At 43.6% G+C, this 23,726-nt stretch overlaps 1 protein-coding gene across 4 annotated transcripts in view; it reads right to left on the bottom strand.

Moving 5' to 3' along the window:
* Positions 1 to 23,726, bottom strand: part of TRPA1 (transient receptor potential cation channel subfamily A member 1) — a 227,888-nt gene that overhangs the window by 163,243 nt on the left and 40,919 nt on the right. For 3 of the 4 annotated variants that reach the window (XM_063923914.1, XM_063923911.1, XM_063923913.1), the window contains 3 exons: positions 21,820 to 21,983; positions 13,110 to 13,269; positions 3,374 to 3,555 (listed from right to left, as the gene is read on the bottom strand). In XM_063923914.1, the coding sequence (XP_063779984.1) occupies positions 3,374 to 3,555; positions 13,110 to 13,269; positions 21,820 to 21,945 (468 nt within the window). In that variant the 5' untranslated portion in view covers positions 21,946 to 21,983. Of the gene's footprint in view, positions 1 to 3,373; positions 3,556 to 13,109; positions 13,270 to 21,819; positions 21,984 to 22,099; positions 22,272 to 23,726 lie in introns of those variants that run through there. The other variant, XM_063923912.1, reaches the window with a different exon arrangement.

The raw sequence follows: 23,726 nt of genomic DNA on the forward strand, positions 1-23,726 counted from the left end.
ATAGACTGGTTGATAAAGAGATAGTATACTCGTAACTAGTATGTATGTATAAAGAAAGAAAAAAAACCACGGTTAGGTGGTATATACAATTATGGACGGGCTGCCGAGTGCCGACACAGAGGTAGCCACAGCCGTGAACTACCGCACTGTACTGTGTCTGCTGCTAATATATAGACTGGTTGATAAAGAGATAGTATACTCGTAACTAGTATGTATGTATAAAGAAAGGAAAAAAAAACACGGTTAGGTGGTATATACAATTATGGACGGGCTGCCGAGTGCCGACACGGAGGTAGCCACAGCCGTGAACTACTGTACTGTGTCTGCTGCTAATATATAGACTGGTTGATAAAGAGATAGTATACTCGTAACTAGTATGTATGTATAAAGAAAGAAAAAAAAACCACGGTTAGGTGGTATATACAATTATGGACGGGCTGCCGAGTGCCGACACAGAGGTAGCCACAGCCATGAACTACCGCACTGTACTGTGTCTGCTGCTAATATATAGACTGGTTGATAAAGAGATAGTATACTCGTAACTAGTATGTATGTATAAAGAAAGAAAAAAAAACCACGGTTAGGTGGTATATACAATTATGGACGGGCTGCCGAGTGCCGACACAGAGGTAGCCACAGCCGTGAACTACCGCACTGTACTGTGTCTGCTGCTAATATATAGACTGGTTGATAAAGAGATAGTATACTCGTAACTAGTATGTATGTATAAAGAAAGAAAAAAAAAACACGGTTAGGTGGTATATACAATTATGGACGGGCTGCCGAGTGCCGACACAGAGGTAGCCACAGCCGTGAACTACCGCACTGTACTGTGTCTGCTGCTAATATATAGACTGGTTGATAAAGAGATAGTATACTCGTAACTAGTATGTATGTATAAAGAAAGAAAAAAAAACCACGGTTAGGTGGTATATACAATTATGGACGGGCTGCCGAGTGCCGACACAGAGGTAGCCACAGCCGTGAACTACCGCACTGTACTGTGTCTGCTGCTAATATATAGACTGGTTGATAAAGAGATAGTATACTCGTAACTAGTATGTATGTATAAAGAAAGAAAAAAAAACCACGGTTAGGTGGTATATACAATTATGGACGGGCTGCCGAGTGCCGACACAGAGGTAGCCACAGCCGTGAACTACCGCACTGTACTGTGTCTGCTGCTAATATATAGACTGGTTGATAAAGAGATAGTATACTCGTAACTAGTATGTATGTATAAAGAAAGAAAAAAAAACCACGGTTAGGTGGTATATACAATTATGGACGGGCTGCCGAGTGCCGACACAGAGGTAGCCACAGCCGTGAACTACCGCACTGTACTGTGTCTGCTGCTAATATATAGACTGGTTGATAAAGAGATAGTATACTCGTAACTAGTATGTATGTATAAAGAAAGAAAAAAAAACCACGGTTAGGTGGTATATACAATTATGGACGGGCTGCCGAGTGCCGACACAGAGGTAGCCACAGCCGTGAACTACCGCACTGTACTGTGTCTGCTGCTAATATATAGACTGGTTGATAAAGAGATAGTATACTCGTAACTAGTATGTATGTATAAAGAAAGAAAAAAAAACCACGGTTAGGTGGTATATACAATTATGGACGGGCTGCCGAGTGCCGACACAGAGGTAGCCACAGCCGTGAACTACCGCACTGTACTGTGTCTGCTGCTAATATATAGACTGGTTGATAAAGAGATAGTATACTCGTAACTAGTATGTATGTATAAAGAAAGAAAAAAAAACCACGGTTAGGTCACTGGTATATACAATTATGGACGGGCTGCCGAGTGCCGACACAGAGGTAGCCACAGCCGTGAACTACCGCACTGTACTGTGTCTGCTGCTAATATAGACTGGTTGATAAAGAGATAGTATACTACTAATATTATATATACTGGTGGTCAGGTCACTGGTCACTAGTCACACTGGCAGTGGCACTCCTGCAGCAAAAGTGTGCACTGTTTAATTTTAATATAATATTATGTACTCCTGGCTCCTGCTATAACCTATAACTGGCACTGCAGTAGTGCTCCCCAGTCTCCCCCACAATTATAAGCTGTGTGAGCTGAGCAGTCAGACAGATATATAATATATATAGATGATGCAGCACACTGGCCTGAGCCTGAGCAGTGCACACAGATATGGTATGTGACTGAGTCACTGTGTGCTGTGTATCGCTTTTTTCAGGCAGAGAACGGATTATAAATAAAAGTGGTGGTCACTGGTCACTATCAGCAAAACTCTGCACTGTACACTACTGAGTACTCCTAATGCTCCCCAAAATTAGTAAATCAAGTGTCTCTCTAATCTATTCTAATTCTAAACGGAGAGGACGCCAGCCACGTCCTCTCCCTATCAATCTCAATGCACGTGTGAAAATGGCGGCGACGCGCGGCTCCTTATATAGAATCCGAGTCTCGCGATAGAATCCGAGCCTCGCGAGAATCCGACAGCGTCATGATGACGTTCGGGCGCGCTCGGGTTAACCGAGCAAGGCGGGAAGATCCGAGTCGCTCGGACCCGTGAAAAAAAACATGAAGTTCTGGCGGGTTCGGATTCAGAGAAACCGAACCCGCTCATCTCTAGTGTGTACCCCCCTTAACTCTTTCCAAGGCTTGATACATCTCCCCCTTGGATCAGAAAATAGACTACTGTACACTGCAAATATTTTTTTTTCAAACTTAAAATGAATGTATTTGAAATTAATGTATGCCACTGTAATGATTTTATCTTTTGAGTGAAGATAATAATGGGGGTCATTCTGAGTTGATAGCTCATTGCCGTTTTTCTCAGTGCAGCGATCAGGTTACTATTGCGCATGCGTATGCACCGCAATGTGCAGGCGCGTTGTATGGGTACAAAGCGGATCATTGCTGTGCGATGGATTTAACGAAGAATCCATTCGCACAGCCGATCGCAAGGAGATTGACAGGAATAGGGCGTTTGTGGGTGGCAACTGACTGTTTTCTGGGTGTGCTTGGAAAAATGCAGGTGTGTCCAGGTGTTTGCAGGGCGTGTGTCTGACGTCAATTCCGGGACCAAAAAGACTGAAGTGATCGCAAGGGCTGAGTAAGTCCAGAGCTACTCAGAAACTGCAAAAACGTTTTCGTCCCGCTCGGTTGCACACGCGTTTGCACACTTGCAAAGCTAAAATACACTCTCCTGTGGGCAGCGACTATGCGTTTGCACGGCTGCAAAAAGTAGCTAGTGAGCGATCAACTCGGAATGACCCCCTATATTTATTCCTTAACTGTTTGCAACTTTTTAGAAATAGGAATCAATATGGCTAAAATGGACACTATAAAATGTGTCTTTCCTAGTAGGAGAATAACAGTATTTACTACCTCGACAATGCTGTTATGATGCAAGTGGACTGCCGCGTGCAGAGGAGACAGCCTGTAGTAGTTCAGTATGTTCGGGTCCGCTCCTCTACTCAGCAGGACCTTCACGCTGTCAATCTGGTTTTTCACAATAGCCCAATGTAGTGGTGTACAGCCTTTATAATCCACAGCATTGAGGACTGAGGCTAAAAACAAAATACAATGTTATTACTTACATCAATATATCAGTTAATAATGAGAAATGGACACCCTATTACATATATAGGGAGGTGCTACCATGCTGGGACTTATAGTCCCACAAAGAAAGAAAATTATATCAAGAACCTCGACCTTGCTTTGTGTTAGATTGCAGAGCTTACTATAAATATTCTGATTAGCAGTTCTTGGTACCGTGGAGTGTGTATCTGTACTGTATTCTATATGAGATAATAGTATCTATAGATACTAAGGGGGTAATTCAGACCTGATAGCTGCTGTGCATTTTCGCACAGCGGGCAATCAGGTCTGAACTGAGCATGCGTATGCACCTCAATGCGCAGGCGTGATGGACTGCAGCAACAGGGATCGCCAGTCAGTGACGGGATGGTGCGAAAATTCCGAACGCACCAGTGATCACAAGCTGCTTGACAGGAAGAGGCCGTTTGTGGGTGTCAACTGACCGTTTCCAGGGAGTGTCTGGAAAAATGCAAGAGGGACCAGGAATTTGGAGGGAGTGTTTCTGACGTCAGCTCCGGCCCAATCATGGCAGCTGCTGAGTAAGTCCTGGGTAGTGCACTGCAGAGACTTCACAAACTTATGTTTGTGCAGCTCTGCCAATGAATGCGATCACACAACTGCAAAAAGGTAATACCCTCCCCCTGTAGGCAGCAAATACCTGATCGCATGGATGCAAAAAACGCACCCTAGCGATCAGGTCTGAATTAGGCCCTATATATGGTCATCAGGGCCGGCGCCACCACGAGGCAGCTTTAGGCAACTGCCTATGGGCGCCGGCACTTGGAAGGCGGCGCTGAGTGAAGCAACAAAATCAATGATGTCACAGACTCACAGGATCTGCACTGCACTCACTGCAAGGGATGTATGGCGCCTGCTCACCCGGTGTCATTGTTTTTGTGTGGAGGAGCTGAAGCTGCTGCAGTGCAAGCTGTGTAACACTGCAGCTGCAACCACGGAGGATGTAGCAGGGGAGAGGAGGACAAATCCTGGCCCTGCCTGCTCTCTCCTGGCTGGCTCCCGATTCGCGGGTATTTAGGGGGCGTGACCTAATGCCGTCAAGTCCCGCCCCCATCATAGACCTGTGTACCTCTAGTCGGTATCCTCCTTTTCAGCTGTGAGTCTCTAGTTATATACTGTATGTGCTGCAGTGTGATTACACCGTGTGTCCCGCTGACTTACTGTATACCGGCTGTATATATCACCCAGTGCACTATATGTGTGCATTATATCTTATATACTGTACTGTGTATATTATATATGCAGCAGTGTGATTACGCTGTGTGTCCGCTGTGTTATATACTGTGTGTATATATATATATATATAAGTAATATGAAGGGGTGCGCGCTCCAGGCTCTCATTAGAATCCAAATCTTTTATAATGCATAGATACAATCAGTATTGCTGCTGACGTTTAGGTCCTCACAGTGAGGACCGAAACGTCAGCAATACTGTTTGTATCTATGTCTTAATAAAAGATTTGGATTCTAATGAGAGCCTGGAGAGTGCACCCCTTCATATTACTTATGCACCTGGAATGAGGAGTTTATCTTCTGAACATGGTAAGTAGCACCCCAGCACATTGTTGGATTTGCTGTGTGTGTAGACATTTCTCGGATATATATATATATATATATATATATATATATATATAGGTAGTGGAGAAAATAAGCGCTTGAGAGTGCAACAACAAATTAAAAGGGAAATAACCAGGTGGGTATGATTATAACCAAGAACACTTATCTGGTTTTACAAGAATTTCCAACGATTGTTGATCATTTGGTATTTACATGTAAAGAAAAAAACATAACAAAACATAGTGTGTACCGTTCTCACAAAAAATGTCATTTAGCAATGGAGGGCAATAAATTATGGAACATGCTTATTCCCAATTGAACATATTTGATAGCCCAGACATTTAGAAGTAAACATAGTAACAATTTAATATAAAAGACATACAATGGCTACACTACACACGTACAAGATAAAAAGTATTTAGAGGCTTATCTGTCCATCTAAAAGGGGACTCAGCAGCAAACCGTCCCGATAAATATAAAATAGCCAGAATACATGCATACAGGAATTTAATAGTTCAATGGCTTATCTGTCCATTAGAGGAGTTCAGCAGCAAAACAGTCCCAACGCGTTTCGTCCGTCAAAAGCCTGGACTTCTTCAAGGGGATATAAGCGATTGAACTTTTAAATTCCTGTACGCATGTATTCTGGCTATTTTATATTTATCGGGACGGATTGCTGCTGAGTCCCCTTTTAGATGGACAGATAAGCCTCTAAATACTTTTTATCTTGTACGTGTGTAGTGTAGCCATTGTATGTCTTTTATATTAAATTGTTACTATGTTTACTTCTAAATGTCTGGGCTATCAAATATGTTCAATTGGGAATAAGCATGTTCCCTAATTTATTGCCCTCCATTGCTAAATGACATTTTTTGTGAGAACGGTACACACTATGTTTTGTTATGTTTTTTCTTTACATGTAAATCCCAAATGATCAACAATCGTTGGAAATTCTTGTAAAACCAGATAAGTGTTCTTGGTTATAATCATACCCACCTGGTTATTTCCCTTTTAATTTGTTGTTGCACTCTCAAGCGCTTATTTTCTCCACTACCTATCTTTGTTTATGTGTATACCATACACAAATTTTGTATTATGATATGAGCGGCTACTCTTAAAAGAGTTAAGGAGTGTTACTCACAACATTCTATCACTATACACCTGTACTGAAGCGCCTAGGTCTCTGCTACTCTCTCTCTCTCTCTATATATATATATATATTTATATCTCACCCAACGAACTGTAAGTGTACATGGGGGGTCATTCCGAGTTGTTCGCTCGGTAAAAATCTTCGCATCGCAGCGATTTTCAGCTTAATGCGCATGCGCAATGTCCGCACTGCGACTGCGCCAAGTAAATTTGCTATGCAGTTAGGAATTTTACTCACGGCTTTTTCATCGTTCTGGCGATCGTAATGTGATTGACAGGAAATGGGTGTTACTGGGCGGAAACAGGCCGTTTTATGGGCGTGTGGGAAAAAATGCTACCGTTTCCGGAAAAAACGCAGGAGTGGCCGGAGAAACGGGGGAGTGTCTGGGCAAACGCTGGGTGTGTTTGTGACGTCAAACCAGGAACGACAAGCAGTGAAATGATCGCAGATGCCGAGTAAGTCTGGAGCTACTCAGAAACTGCTACGAGGTGTGTAATCGCAATATTGCGAATACATCGTTCGCAATTTTAAGATGCTAAGATTCACTCCCAGTAGGCGGCGGCTTAGCATAAGCAAATCTGCTAAAATCCGCTTGCGAGCGAACAACTCGGAATGACCCCCATTATACTAAATGTACTATGCGTATTATATGTGTATTATGTGGTGTATACATATCACACACTGTACTATATATATGGTATATGTGTGCAATATACTGTGTATACTGTACTGTGCAATACCATCGGCACCACGCCCACCATCGATGATGGAAGCCCATCTGGTTCTCCGCCATCGATAGCAAAAGTATTTGACATTGAGGATAAATCATCGATGATTCAGAATCATCGATAGTCAATGGCCATCCCTACTGTGCCGTAAAGTACTCAGGTAGTATACTGTATCCCCTGCTGGCTCTCCCTCTCTCTCACTGTCTTTCCCTGACACTCTTTCTCTCTTGCTCCTCTCTGTCTGTTTTCTCTATCTCCCTAACACTGTCTCTCTCTCTCTTGCTCTCTTCCTGACACTGTCTCCCTGACACTCTATCTCTCTTACTCTGTGACACTGTCTCTCCCTCCCTGCCTGAAACTGTCACTCTCTCCCTGACACTGTCTCTCTCCCCCTTCTCTCCCTGACACTGTCGCTCTCTCCCTGACTCTCTAAGTCTGGGGCCCATGTCTGTCTCCCCCTCATAAGGAGGGGGGGTGGGGGGGCTGAAGATTTGCCTGGGGTGCTGAGAAACCTTGCACCGGCCCTGATGGTCATACTAGATACATTTACACAGAGACATATGTAGTGTATACTGTACAGAATTACTTTTGAGGAGGTGGTGACTGTGATCTGCGGTATAGTAGAAGTTTTCAGTGTGTGGTAAACATGGTTCCCTTCACCCATTGCCAGGAGGTGACTCAGGGAAATCAGTATGCAATGCCGGTGGCCGGGATCCCTACATTTATAATACCGACGATGGGATCCCATTGTATGAAATCCCCACAGGGCTGAGTAGAGGCCATTTCCCCCAACCCCTTACCCCTAACCATCTGTTCCCGCAGCCTAATCCTAACCTCCTCCCTTAGTGCCTGACCCTAACCACCCACCGCAGGTGCCTAATCCAAACCGCCTGTCCCCACTGCCTAAACCTAAAGCTTCCTCCCACAGCCTGACCCTCCGTGGGGGTTCCTAAACCTAACTATAACCTAACCCACCTCCCGCAGCCTAACCCTAATCCCCCTGCCTGGTGCATGAACCTAACCTCCGTCTCCCATCCCTAAACCTAACCGCCGGCTGTTCTTATGGACGGGATGCTGGCTGTCAGGATTCCGGCTTTGTTCTCCTGCCCCTTTCGGGGTTTCGGCGTCGGGATTCCAACGGGTGTCGAGATTCCGGTGTCAGTATTTGAACTGGTGGGATCCCGACAGCCAGCATTCACACCACATCCCAACTCAGGACATTTGTTCCTATATTTTTGTACCATTTGACTGAATTATGGGCAGAGAGGTGGTGGGATATAACATTGGCCCTCATTCCGAGTTGTTCGCTCGTTCTTTTTCTTCGCATCGGTGCGATAAGTTACAAACTGCGCATGCGCAATGTTCGCAGTGCGTCTGCGCCAAGTAAATTAGCACAAAAGTTTGGTATTTTACTCACGGCTTAACGAAGATTTTTCATCGTTCTGGTGATCGTAGTGTGATTGACAGGAAGTGGGTGTTTCTGGGCGGAAACTGACCGTTTTATGGGTGTGTGCAAAAAAAAGCAGGCGTTTCAGGGAAAAACGTGGGAGTGTCTGGAGAAACGGGGGAGTGGCTGGGCTAACGCTGGGCGTGTGTGTGACGTCAAACCAGGAACGAAACTGACTGAACTGATCGCAGTGGCAGAGTATGTCTCGAGCTACTCAGAAACTGCTAAGAAATTTCTATTCACAATTCTGCTAATCTTTTGTTCGCAATTCTGCTAAGCTAAGATACACTCCCAGAGGGCGGCGGCTTAGCGTGTGCAATGCTGCTAAAAAGCAGCTAGCGAGCGAACAACTCGGAATGAGGGCCATTATCTGTATATATCAGTATGGGAGAAAACAGCGCACAATCTGCCCCTAACATAGGCAGTCCCTATATCAGTATGGGAGAAAACAGCTCACAATCTGCCCCTAACATAGGCAGTCCCTATATCAGTATGGGATAAAACAGCTCACCATCTGCCCCTAACATAGGCAGTCCCTATTAAAAAGACCCCTGTGTCTGAGATTATCATTCTGCAGTCATCATTGGACAGCAAGTTACTGCTTGCCTCAATCTTTTCAATTAGGAGAGCTGCCAAGTTGCCCCCTTCCCTACTGACATTACCATACGACAGGAGGAGAACCATATTTATTTCTATGTTTGAACTTCCTCATGAAGATTACCTGCGCCCAAGAAGGGCATATAGCGGTATTTTGAGTAAAGCGGGCATACACTGAACAATAATTGTTCTGATCAGTTGATGAAATGAACGTTCTGAACGATAATCATTCACAGCATGAAAATTGCTGGAAAACAGTCAGGATTATTTGATTTGATCATCAAACCTGTTCGATTGCCCCGACTGTCATTCAGCTGCTTCCATGCTGTTAAGGGAAGATCACCTCCATACATCTTGCAGTGTATGAAGGCACAGCCATTATTGTTCTCCTGCTCCGCCCCTCGCGGTTTCTTTTGCTCATCTGCACAACTATGCAGTCTATGGCCTACGTCAGGGGTGGCCAACCAGTCAGAGACAAAGAGCCTAAAAAAATGTGTTAGGTACGTCATAGAGCCGACATCGAGCCAAAAGCACACATGCAAAAATGGGGTGTGGCCTTGTGCCTTCTAGGCCACGCCCCTGGTATAAAATACATTGAAAAAGCCACTTCCACATAACATAATTGTAAAAGCCAGATCCACATAAAAAATATATTAAAAAATTCCAGATTCACATAATACACTTCAACTCCCCCATGTGTCACTCCAACCAGCACCCTCTTGTCAATCCAACCAGCACCCTCCTATCACTCCAACCAGCACCCTCCTGTCACTTCAGAGAGCACCCTCCTGTCACTCCAACCAGCACCCTCCTGTCACTTCAGACAGCACCCTCCTGTCACTCCAACCAGCACCCTCCTGTCACTCCAGCCAGCACCCTCCTGTCACTCCAGCCAGCACCCTCATGTGTCACTTCAGCTTCCCCCAATTCATGCCATTTCAGCAGCCCCTTATGTGTCCTCTGTTTGCTGGTGGGTGTCTCATCTCTAGTATCTGGCTCCCTCAGTTCCCATAGTGCTGCTGCGTGTTTTTCTGGAGAGCAGTGGTTACCGGATCTGTTGTGGTCATGTGACTTTGTGTGGTAGGAGCCACATTTGAAGAAAGAAAGAGCCGCATGTGGCTCAAGAGCCACAGGTTGGCCACCGCTGGCCTACGTGATGGGCTGATTCTGAGTTGGAGGGAAAGCAAAAAGAACAAGTAACTTTGTATCTGTGCAAAGCATGTTGCCATGCAAGGGGTGCAAATACATATATTATTTTTGGATGCAGTCTGCCTCCACAAATGCTGGACAGCTGTGTTCCTACACTGCACATTTTGCATCTACCCCACCTGCATGCCAGGGTGTAAAGTTACTTGTTGTTTTTTCCTTTGCCCTCAAATCAGAAACAGCCTAAAGCATGCATTGTTAGGCATCTCTGGGGTGTTTTGGGGCGAGTGAATGGGTTGAGTGTTGCATAGGGAAATCTGATGATTTAGAGTGCATGTGCGAGCTATGTAAGAGTATGTGATATCTCTTTCTTTTCTTACTGGTTTTATTTTGATTTGTTTCTAAGGTTAGGGAATAATGTGCATCTATTTGGAACGTTAGAAAGCTGTATGTTTGGCCCTTAAAGTTTTTCAGATGGCTAAAATAGAGGAGCGCACATGCAGTTTCTTCGCATGCAGGGAAAGTACTGTTTGCCTTTGCATATGGGGCCTAATTCAAGGTTGATTGCAAAAGAAAATTTTCCTCTAATGCGCAAAACTGTGTTCACTGCAGGGGGGGCGATAGGTATAACATGTACAGAGAGAGTTAGATTTGGGTTGTTTATATTGTTTCCGTCCAGGGTAAATACAGGCTGCTTTATTTTTACACTGCAATTTAGATTTCAGTTTGAACACACCCAGTGCTGGCGCTAACTGCTCAGCAGGGTCCGCAATGCAGGGAGGCGCTGACCTGGAGAGGCGCTCTCCCCGCTCTGCAACAACCCTGCTGTTTCTGCCGCTGCGCCTGCCTGTCACGCTGTATAGGGGTCAGCGGCGCCGGCAACATGAAGAACGGCTCCCCCTCTCTACCTCCTCCTTGCTGGAAGCGGCAGCTAGAGAGAGGGGGGCACAGCAGACACCCGGGCCAGTCATTGTCAATGTCCACATTCACATCGCCGGGTGCTAGCAGTGTTGATTGGTGGATGGCACCGATCATCCACCAATCACAGTCATGAGAGTATCATATCAGTGATTGGTGGATGGCTAGTGCTATCCACCAATCATGTTTCATTGCAGTGAAAGTGTGCTCGCACAGAGCCGCTGCCAGAGATGGAAGGGAGCGTGGCGCAGCAGTAGTAAGTGGAGGAGGGTGAGTAGACGTATTGGGCCGCCCCACAGATCTGAAGTCTCATTTTGAATGTCTCTTTTATTGAAGGGGGTTATCCTTGGACATCCTTTCATTGGGAGTAGTCAGCCCTGGATTAAATTTCAGAATTAATAATACTGTATATTAAAATAATTTAACAAGGCTTTGTGAAACAGCCCATTCTGTATCTATATGTAATATGGGACAATAAAAAAAAATCTTATGTACAACACAAGTACAACACAGTACGCACAAATCATGTACCCTGCCTTCAGATTTCTGCTGCCAGGCTTGTATGCTGCCCAAAAGAAGGCTTCAGCTTCCTCCCCACTGCTGCCTGATGGAGGTGCAGGGAAAGGAGTCACACACACCGGGAAAGGCTAGTGGGCTGCGTTTACAAGATGGGAAGGGCTCCCTGTTTTACATGACCTGGCCCCCCTGAAAGCTTAATCTGGCGTGCTGAGCTCGGCCTGCTCCCCCGCTCCTTCCTGCATGTATTTGCTGAGCAGCTGCCGCTCAGCGCATGCCCCCAACCAGCAGCAGCCAGGTTCGGCTGGAGATCAGCAGCAGCCACCACCAGTGAGTCCGTACCTCAGAGGCACTGAATGCAGGTGAGCGTCGGAGGGGGAAGGCGGTGCAGGCCTTTGTCTTGGCATGCTCCTGTGTGCACATGTTCCTAGGCCCCACACATCATTGCACCCCCTCCTTGCCATGGCCATTACATTTAAGAGGCACTACTACTGTGGGTTATTGCAAGTATAAGGGGCACTACTAGGGTTGCCAGATCATCCCTTTAATACTGGAGACCTGTGATTTACACAGGTTTTGTGGCTGATTAGAACCAGGTGGAATGCAGGCTTAAATTTAATCAGCCACAGAACCTGTATTATTCATAGGTCTCCAGGATTAAAGGGATGATCTGGCCACCCTAGGCACTACTGTGGGGATTATGTGTAAGTGGCATTATGTATAAGGAGTACTAGTGTGTAGTCTAATGTGAGTAAGGGTCACTACTGTCTGTTGAAATGTGAATAAGGAACACTACTTGTAGTGTGAATAAGATTATGCTACTGTGTGGTGTAATTTGAAATGTGGGTACTATTGTGTGGTCACAACTCTTCCTTGTGAGATCACACCCCTTTTGTATGGGAGGGAGGGCGAAAATTTATAGTTTGCAGGAGGACGCCGAACACCCTAGCACCGGCCCTGAACACACCCCACCCAAATCTAACTCTCTCTGCACATATTATACCTGCCACACCTGCAGTGCACATGGTTTTGTCCATTAGAGAAAAATTTTGTTTTGCAATCAACCTTGAATTAGGCCCATGGTACAGTATACTACGGTATAGATTTTAATTAGGACATACACCACATTCAACTCTCAATTTGTCCACACGTTTGAAATCTAAAATCTCTGGCTGGGATTACGTCTGACCCTACATGGAGCCCTGAGACCCCACCTGTCAGTCCACACAAAACACTATCCAAGATTTCAGGAGTCTCCTGGCAGCTGCATAGTGAAGCATCAACATACTGTACAAAATAATGTTGTTATTATTAAGTTCTAACATCATACTGTAGGACACAATTACATATTTATATATGTTTATTATTGTCTAACATGTATTACAAAGGAATTTGCTACATAAGTAAATAGTAATAGTTTTATGCAATATAAAATACATATATTACCGTCATCAGATGTTTCATTGATAATCATCAACATCAGCTCTAAATTGCCATATTTTGAAGCATAATGTAGTGGGGTTCCCTCTATATCATCTCTAGCTGTCAGAGTTGCAGGATTCTTCAGTATGAAACTCCGGACACGGTTTACATCTTCTTGAATAATCTGTGTTAAAATAACAATTGCATTTATGTTCATAGAAATAATAACACTCATGTTTATATTTATTCCATAAATCATATTGATATGTTATTGTACATGATTCCTGCTTTTATTCAAAAAAAAAAAAAAAAAAAAGATAGAAAATAAGTATAACTGTACTATATGTACAGTATTATTATTCAAAGTGCATGGAAGTACAGTAATATTCCAATATGGACTTGTATTACAGTACTGAGAAAAGACGAGCAGTTCTATAACTTCTGTGTCATCTTTATGTTAAAAGCCCAAGATGAACTTTATTTGTTGTTTCAAAGTATTTACTTACCTATTATATTTAAATGACTAAGATAAAGATATAAATTGACATACAATTATAATGACTTTTGTCTTTTCTGAAAGCATAGAGATATACAGATAAGTGATAGAATGTTACTGTACATTTACATTGGAAAAATTCAAGCACATCCTTCTTATCCAATTAATACTGTACCTTTATGCTGTGTTTTAGATTTAAGGATATTTTAAACCAGCATCAATACCTAATCTATTTACTGTTCTGTTATACAATTAACACATTTGTTTCTGGTATTTTTACCTTGACTGTCAAAAGGTCGATGGGGTCAAAAGGTCGACAGGATCAAACAGTCGACAGTCAAAAGGGCGACAGACTGAAAAGGTCAACATGGAAAAACTCGACAGGGTTAAAAGGTCGACACCCATATGGTCAACACATGTTTTTTTTAGGGTTTTTCATGCTTTTACAACTTTTGCTGCATTTGCAATCCATGTCACAAACTATTACTTTTAAACTATTACCTTGTAACCAAGCCCGAAGCGTAGCAAGCAAAGCTAGCCCGCGAGGGGACACATTTCAACAAATTTGGGTAAAAACGTTTAAAAACACAAAATAACACCCCCCCCCCAAAAAAAAAATGATGTCGACCTTTTGACCCTATAGACCTTTTTACCCTGTTGACCTTTTGAATATTGACCTTTTGACCCTGTCGACCCTATGGTGTAAACCTAATGACTGCCTTATGACTACATATCTTTTTAATGTTTACCTTCTGTATCACTCCCTTGCTGTGGGACTACACATTACAGCAGGGGTGGGGAAACCTCAGGCCCGAGGGCCGTATAAGGCCCGCAGAGCCACTTGATCCGGCCCGGACAGGCTCACCTAGCCAGGCGCCTGCTGAGATTTTGTTACTGGTGGGCGCCTGGCTTCTTACCCTTAGTAGCAGCCGGAGGCAGGAGCTCACTCCTGAGCTCCGGCTTCCGGCTCTGGCAGTGTGCGTGTGCAGCTGTGCGGTGTTATGGGAGAGACGTCATGACTTCTCTCCCATAGTTCTGAGAAGCAAGCGGCCAGGCGGAGGGCAACGGTCCGGAAGCAGGAGCGGGGCTGGTGAGTATTGTGCTTTTTTTTTCTTTTGATGTGTGTGTGTAAGCGTCGCTACTAAAGGGCATATCTAATGGGGCATAACAACTGACTGGTGGCATATCTAATGGGGCATAACAACTGACTGGTGGCATATCTAATGGGGCATAACAACTGACTGGTGGCATATCTAATGGGGCATAACAAGTGACGGGTTATATTTAATGGGGCAAAACAAGTGACGGGGGGAATACTTACTGGGGGCATATCTACTGGGGCATAACAACTGACTGGGGGTATATCTACTGGGGGCATAACTACTGACTGGGGCATATCTCCTGGGGGCAGGCTCATTTTTAAGTTAATAATTTTTGTATGGCCCCCGAAGGGTTTTATAAATATCCAAATGGACCTTGGTAGAAAAAAGGTTCCTCACCCCTGCATTACAGCATGCCACAGTTTTGGAAAGCAATTTAATAAATAGCATACAGTACATGAGACACTACAGTATTTCCTGGCAAATTGATGGTTTGCCTTCTCATGATTAACATTCCGCCATGGTGTGTACTGTATGTGAAGTGCTCTTTAATCTTTTCAGTGGAACAACCGGGTCTACTACGTTATGCCGGCCGTCGGGATCCCAGTGTCCAGCATATCGGCGCCAGGATCCTGCCCGCCGGCATGCCAGCAGCAGGGCGAGCGCAAAAGAGCCCCTCCTAGCGCGCCACACTATTTATTCTCCCTCCAGGGGTGTCGTGGACACCCCAAGATGGAGAATAGTTGTTGGTATGCCGGCTGTCGGAATCTCTGCGCTCAGCATACCAGCGCCAGGATCCCGACAACTATTCTCCCTTCTGGAACAACCTGGGACTTTGTTAGGTAAGTATACCTACAGTATACAGTTGAAAGCATAAAAAACAATGTATGGTATATAGGTGATAAATGTATTATTTGTTGTATAGTTTTGAGTTCTGCCTTGTTTTTATATTTACACATAACATACTGTAGATACAATCGCATTTTCATAATGAATCATTTAAAAACAATTACACTAATGCAAAACATGAGAGTACAGCTGGGTCCATTGTAGTGTGGCACCATTTATTCCGTTTATATGGAAGACTCTCTTTAATGTAGTGTTTGTCTATATGCATAAATATAATCAATGCAAATCCTTTATACAGTATATACAAACAGCACTGTGGTTTTCACAGTCATGAAGAAGATCCACTATTTTACATAGTGCATTGTGAGCAAGAGAGAGCTTGGAGACAACAGTGCAGTGTTGATTCTTTTTAGGTCATACATAGGTCAAAGGTAATATGTAAAATGACTTTTAACAGCAATATCAAGCATCCTCTTTATTACATCAGTAAGTAGATCAACTGACAGGTCACTATTCTAATTGATTTAAGATTAAACGAAAAAATTTGTGTGCTTGTACATAGAAAAACAAAAAAAAATATCCATACTATAAAACATTATTGGCATATAACACAATAAATAAGGTCTCACTGAAACTGAGACTGTAAAGAATGAAAAGAATTTACAAGTTGGGTTTAGAGCAGTGGTTCCCAAACTTTTCTGAGTCACGGTGCCAAAGAGTATCAGAATTTTTTTCACGCCACCCCTCGGCCAAAAGTTTTTCATTGTAAAATTTAGAAAAAAAATATTAAATTAAGTAAATTATGTTTATGTGTCATTCTTAGGTTCAATTATGTGGTGAGGAACTAGATTTGCTTCTGTTTGTCCAGATATTTTATGACTGGCAGCCACAAGCACTAGTTTTACCTTTACATTGACAATAAATAGTTTGAATTGGTCATGAACCACCAATCTGAGGCCTCCATGCAAGTGTCCCACTGCACCCCAATGTGCCTCGCCGCACAGTTTGAGAACCACTGGTTTAGAGTTATTAATGGCTATCCGGCAGCTTCTGGTAAACACATTGCTTAGTCTTTATCTGAATGTCTTGTTTATAAATTTAGGTTTGGGATCGGGTGACCGGTGGTGGTGATTCCAGAGGTCAGCATATAGACGCCGGGATATCGTCCGCCAGATTGCCAGCGGGGGCCAGCACAACGAAGCCCCTTGCGGGCTCGCATCGTGGACACCCATGAGTGGGAATAGTCCCTGTTAGTCGGCATGCCGACTGTCAGGATTTCTATCAGTTGGGATTCCACCGTTGGTTTACTGTCCGGCAGGATGCCGACCGCTGGTCACATAATTACATCGCATAAATTTCACAAAGGACTTTATATCATCAAAGTAAATGTATTTGTTCAGTTTCTCTTTGGTAGTTCAGTACTGATCAGTTACAGCTGTATGCACAGAGCATTTGTCTCTCATGACCAAGCAAAACAATGTATTACTGATGTTATCTGTTAACAAACAGTTCTGCATATTTATAATCACAGCACTGTACATACAATAAGTGCATTGGGATAATGTTCCAAAACCTTCTAAAAAATGGAGTTCCCCGTAGCATACAGTCAGCATATAGCTAGCATTTAAGGTGAGTGCACACAGTGAGATATTGACTATGGGGGTCATTCCGAGTTGTTCGCTCATTGCCGAATTTCGCTACGCTGCGATTGCTGCTAAATGCGCATGTGCATGGTACGCAGGGCGCATGCGCTAAGTTATTTAACTAAAAACTTAGCAGTTTTGTTGGTGTTCGTACGGCGCTTTTCAGTCGCACTGCTGATCGGTAAATGATTGACAGGAAAGGGGCGTTTCTGGGTGGTAACTGAGCGTTTTCCGGGAGTGTGCTAAAAAATGCAGGCATGTCAGGGAAAAACTCGGGAGTGTCTGGAGAAACGGGGAAGTGGCTGGCCGAACACAGGGCGTGTTTGTGACGTCAAACCAGGAACTAAACGGACTGAGCTGATCACAATCTAGGAGTAGGTCTGGAGCTACTCAGAAACTGCAAAGAATTATTTAGTAGCAGATTTGCTAATCTTTCGTTCGCACTTCTGCTAAGCTAAGATACACTCCCAGAGGGCGGCGGCCTAGCGTGTGCAATGCTGCTAAAAGCAGCTAGCGAGCGAACAACTCGGAATGAGGGCCTATGCCCGATTTTGACTACGTGCCAATTTCCCTTGAACTCCCCCAGAGCCCAGAAGCACCAATTTTCACTATCTGTACTTTTGATTTTGACTAAGTGCCAATTTTGACTATACTTTGTACTAGATAGTACACAATATAGCCAGGATTGACTTGCCTGCACAGTCTATCTAGCCTCGCGATACCGCACATTAGGATGGAATCGGGATCGCAAGGTGGCTAACACCTTGCGATTTGCACTAACTTTCCTTGCAATTTTGACTATATAGTCAAAATCGGAAGCAAAAATCTCACCATGCATACACACCTTTACAGTGGTGCTTGATCGTTTGTGAACCCTTCAGAATTTTCTGCTGAAATTTGGCCTAAAACTACCTCAGATTTTTACATAAGTACTAAAAGTAGATACAGAGAACCAAATCAAACAAATGAGACAAATAAACTAGACGTGCTCATTTTTTTTATTGGGGAAAATGATCCAATATCACATATCTGAGTGGCAAAAGCATGTGAACCTTTGCTTTCAGTACCTGGTATGACCCCCCTTGTGCAACAATATCTGCATGTAAACGTTTCCCGTAATTGTTGATTAGTCCTGAATATCAGCTTGGAGGAATTTTACCCCATTCCTCCATTCAAATCAGCTTCAAGTCTGTTATGTTGGTGGGTTTCCTCTCATGAACTGCTCGCTTCAGGTCCCTCCACAACATTTTTGATTGGTTTAAGATCAATACTTTGACTTGGCCATTCCAAATCTTTTACATTTATTATTCTTTAACCATTCTTTGGTCGAATGACTTGTGTGCTTTGGCTTGTTGTCTTGCTGCATGACCCACGTTCTGTGAGACGCAGCTCATAGAAATATGTCCAGATGCTTTCCTTTAGAATATTCTGGTATAATTTAGAATTCATTGTCCCATCAATGATGGCAAGTCATCCTGGGTCAGATGCAGCAAAACAGACCCAAACCATGATACCACCAATACCGTGTTTCACAGATCGTATGAGGTTTTTACGCTAGAATGCAGTGTTCTCCTTCGTCCAAACATAACACTTCTCATTTACTTCAAAAAGCTCAATTTCCAAAAACATTGTTCCAATAGCCTTCTGGCTTGTCCAGGTGATCTTTAGCAAGCTGCAGATGGGCATCAATGTTCTGGTTGGAGAGCAGCGGCTTTCTCCTTGCAATCCAGCCATGCACAGCATTGTTGTTCAGTGTCCTCCTGATGGTGGACTCATGAACATTAACATTAGCTAAAGTCAAAAAGGCCTTCAGTTGCTTAGAGGTTACCTTGGATTCTTTTGTGACTTTGAAAACTATTAGATGCCTTGCTCTTGGCTTGATCTTTGTTGGTCAACCACTCCTGGGGTAGGTAATTATGGTCTGGAATTTACTTCATTTGTACACAATCTGTCTGACTGTTGATTGGTATAGTCCAATATCTTTAGAGAAGGTTTTGTAACCTTTTCTAGCCTGAGGAGCATCAGTAACTCTTCTTCTGATGTCCTCAGAAATCTCCTTTGTTCATGGCATGATACACTTCCACAAACGTGTTGTGAACATCAGACGTTGATATATCCCTGTTCTTTTAAAAAGTCAGGTTGTCCACTCACACCTGATTGTCATCCCATAGATTGAAAATACCTGACTTCTCCTTCAAAATATCTGCTAAGCCTAAAGGTTCACATACTTTTGCCACTCACAGATATGTGATAGTGGATCTTTTTCCGTAATAAAAAAAATGAGCACGTCTAATTATTTTTTGATGGGACAACGAATTCTGAATATTCTGAAGGAAAATGTCAGGACATCTGTCCATGAGCTGCATGTCAAGAGAACATGGGTCATGCAGTAAGATGACGACCTGAAGCATACAAGTCATTCGACCAAAGAATGGTTAAAGAAGAATACATTTAAAGTTTTGGAATAGCCAAGCCAAAGTCCTGCCCTTAATACAATAAAAATGTAGTGGAAGGACCTGATGCAAGCCGTTCATGGGAGGAAACCCACCAGCAGAAGAGTTGAAGCTGTTTTGAATGGAGAAATAGGGTAAAATTCCTCCAAACCAATGTTCAGGACTAATCAACTAGTGGAAATGTTTACATGCAATTATTGCTGGAGAAGGGGGGGTCATACCAGATACTGAAAGCAAAGGTTCATATACTTTTGCCACTCACAGATATGTGATATCGGATCATTTTCCACAATAAAAAATGGATACATCTACTTTTTTTTTGAGTCTCATTTGTTTGATTTGGTTCTCTGTATCTACTTTTAGGACTTGTGTGAAAGTCTGAGGTAGTTTTAGGCCAAATTTCAGCAGAAATATAGAAAATTCTGAAGGGTTCACAAACTTTCAAGCACAGCTGTATCTTGTACATTCTATAAAATGATGGGTAGAAGCTGATGATTGCTATGGGCAACTTCTCCATTTTATTAATTTTATTGATGCCTAAAATTTGAATGTTTGTTGCACATAAAATGAACAGGTAAAAACCTTGATGCCCTGGGATCAATTAATGCTTACCTACTCTCTCAGAACGTGCAGAGACTACTGATTTTTTGGGAAGTCCCGCTGACCCCCAGAAGAGTGAGTGAATCTCCTGTATCCCGTCCACTGCATAGTGAAGTGGGCAGGATGGGGAGATAATACCGGGAATCATGTCTAAATGGCGTGATTCGCGACAGAACCAGTGCTAGTATGACGCCCTTCATGACATGTGTAGGTCTAATTACATGAACAGCCCAGCCCCTCCCCTCCCCCAAAGTGACCAGCTGCATCTCCTCTCCGGCCTTTTCCTTGATAGGAGAAACGTCCAGTTGCAGATATGGAGCAATTACCAACAATGCACTATCTGTGTTGAGTTTTCATGTTCTCCTCATGTTTTCATGTGTTTCCTAACATACAGTACATGTCACTCCCACAAGTCAGGGTGGTGACTTGTGATTGCAAAGACACAGACCAGTTCCCGATCCAAAACACCATAGATGCTGTCTTCAGGCTGCCCCCTCTGGGAAAGGTCAGTCAGGTTAGCATAGCAGGGTGTGGTGTGGGTGGCGTGGCTTATCATAAGGTGCGGTGCAAATGCTGTCATACAGCAAAAGGGGGTTATGCAGGGGACGTGGCTGTGAGAATGCATCATTATGCAATCTCACAGCGGGAGGCATGGTCTCATTGAATAGCAGGGGGCATGGCTCTAATGACGCAATTCAGTGCGAATCGTGTCATCATACACCATGTTAGCTCACTTCACCCACCTTTGGGAGACTTGCCCACCCCTCCAGGGGGCCGGGAGTGCCACCTGATTATCGTGAGCCACCCGTCCATTCGGAGTGGAGGCAAGCACGCAAAACACCCTATTTCACGAAAGTCAGATCCAGCCAAGTTCTGTCCAACTCAGAATATAAGGGAAATACAGTATGCAAAAATGCATACATTCACTTCTGTAAATGTGCTGTATGCAAATACTCGCCATTTGCGTCCATGCTAATAGGTCCATCCGACTCAGCATTAGCCCTATCGGTGCAGTTGTGGTTGTACATAGATACATGTAACACTGATTACATGAATTGTATAAGAAATTAATTCTGGAGCTCTTTCAAAATTTCAAACTGAACCCAAATCAAACAGAAGATAAGGTTGGAGTTCAGCATAATACAAGTCTCCATAGTGCAGTATATTAACAAACAAGAGCAGGGAAGTCTTGAATGACGGAACAGTTTGCAGCAAAATAAGTTGTTTCAAAACAGAAAGGCACTTTGTATAATTCATTGGTGTATATATAAATTTATACATTTCATAAAATGATTTGAGCATCTTGAGGTGTTTATCGTCCTCAGTAGAAGCAATTAGGCCCATTACATTAATTAGTGTTAACCTGAAATGTACAGTGAAAATGTCCTCAATGATTGAAATTGTATCTCATAACAGCTTAGGCTCTGCCTCATTCACATATACTGTATTGTGACAATAGTTAGTGCCATGCAGCTTTTATAAACGTACACCAGCACTGTAGATTAGTGATTTATCTCCACACAGGAAAATATACTCTGTAATTGTTAAAGAGCACATACAGTACATACACCCCCCATGCATCAAATCACATACCTTGAATATTAACTGTGGGTCGTCCTGCACTGAGGTGCAACTGTCAGATCGCAGGATCACTCCATCATATAGTCTGTCGTCCTTATCCCCTGCAGGCTTAAACATTCGTCTAATAGACTTCCTCATATTTGCACTGTAGATCTGGAAATTTTATTTTGTTCTTTCTGCAAGAAAGCAGGGTCACAGCTGAAGTCAGACTTATAAACTCATGCCTAGCACTCTTCGCGTGAGTGTGCAATCAGCCAGGAACTGATACCAATGGTTTATTTATATTCCTTACTGTTTTGTACTTGACCTCCAACTTCTACGACCTGAAGACGCTGCGAGCAGGAAAGAAACATGTGGAAATCTTTACAAATGGCCATGTGTTCGCTGTAGGATGTAAACCGTATAATGTATGCTATTGTATGTATTTTAAAGTGGCTGTTATGGGAGGTTACATTACAGAAACACTCCTTGCAATATCCCCGCCTAGATGGCAAGACGTGAGGAGAGAGGAAATAAACACAGGCTGTGAGCTACTTCAGACAATCCCAGAAGCAAGTACAGGCAGGCTCTGTATGATGTGTGCTGGGACGTACATGCTCTTTCCCCTGGACCTCATTGCAAAGAGTGATTAGTGTGATTGTTCCGTATTATAATGAACATCTCACTGTAAAAGCTGAGACTACTTATCTATTTTATTATCATCACAGACGATTTGTAAGGCGCCACTGTGCTCTGCAGCAATGGACACTGGGGAAAACAGAGCATACTGTACATAACACAAGGACCTAGGTATACCGGACACACTCAGTAATATGAAAATATGGGGTTCACTACGATATGCCGGCGGTCGGGCTCCCGGCGACCAGCATACCGGCGCTGAGAGCCCGACCGCCGGCTTACCGACAGTGTGGCGAGCGCAAATGAGCCCCTTGCGGGCTCGCTGCGCTCGCCATGCTACGGGCATGGTGGCGCGCTACACGCGCCACGCTATTTTATTCTCCCTCCAGGGGGGGTCGTGGACTCCCATGAGGGAGAATGAGTGTCGGTATGCCGGCTGTCGGGATCCCGGCGCTGGTATACTGTGCGCCGGGATCCTGTCACTCGGCATACTGAAGACCACCCGAAAATATGAATACTTAACTTTTATTAAGTGGTTTACTTAAAATATTTTAGCTACGTACTTACAGCACTTGTAAAGCTGTATTTATTTTAAGTAAACCATTTCTAGGGGTATTCAGTCAGCCATGACAATGCTGCCATTTTTTTTTTTTAATTACAACCAATTCAATTACCCCATGAAAACTCCCCCCCCCCCCCCCCACTCCCCGTTTTTCATGTGAAAAATAAATACATGGGTTCCACGATAAGCCACAGACCTATGTATTTTCACGGCACTAATCGCAGATTTGTGTTCACCCACCTAAGTCAGGTGAACAAAACCCCCAATAGTGGCTGCGATCAGGACTAATTGAATAGCTCCCAGCGAATCAAGTACCTGTGATAAATTACTGCAGTTAATTGAATACTGACCCTTATTAAAAGATAACTACTGTATTAATAATTTCATATCTTATCCTGTCTATCTAAGTGCTCTTTAAGTGTCCTCTTCTCTGAATTCACCTCCTCTTCACTACCTCTATGAAGTGAAGTACCGCAAGGCTCAGTTTTAGGCCCTCTGCTTTTCTCAATCTATACCACATCTCTTGGCAAGCTACTCATCTCTTTTGGATTTCAGTATTATCTGTATGCGGATGATACTAAAGTCACTGAATACATTTCTCCCGTTTCCTCTCGGATGTCATCTCGTCACCTCAAACTTAATATTTCTAAAACAGAATTAATTATATTTCCACCGATCAATAGTAGTTACCAACCTGATATCTCTATCACTGTTGAAAACTCGACAATCAATTCTACCC

This window comes from Pseudophryne corroboree, chromosome 5, assembly GCF_028390025.1.
Source record: "Pseudophryne corroboree isolate aPseCor3 chromosome 5, aPseCor3.hap2, whole genome shotgun sequence".
Classification (NCBI taxonomy): domain Eukaryota; kingdom Metazoa; phylum Chordata; class Amphibia; order Anura; family Myobatrachidae; genus Pseudophryne; species Pseudophryne corroboree.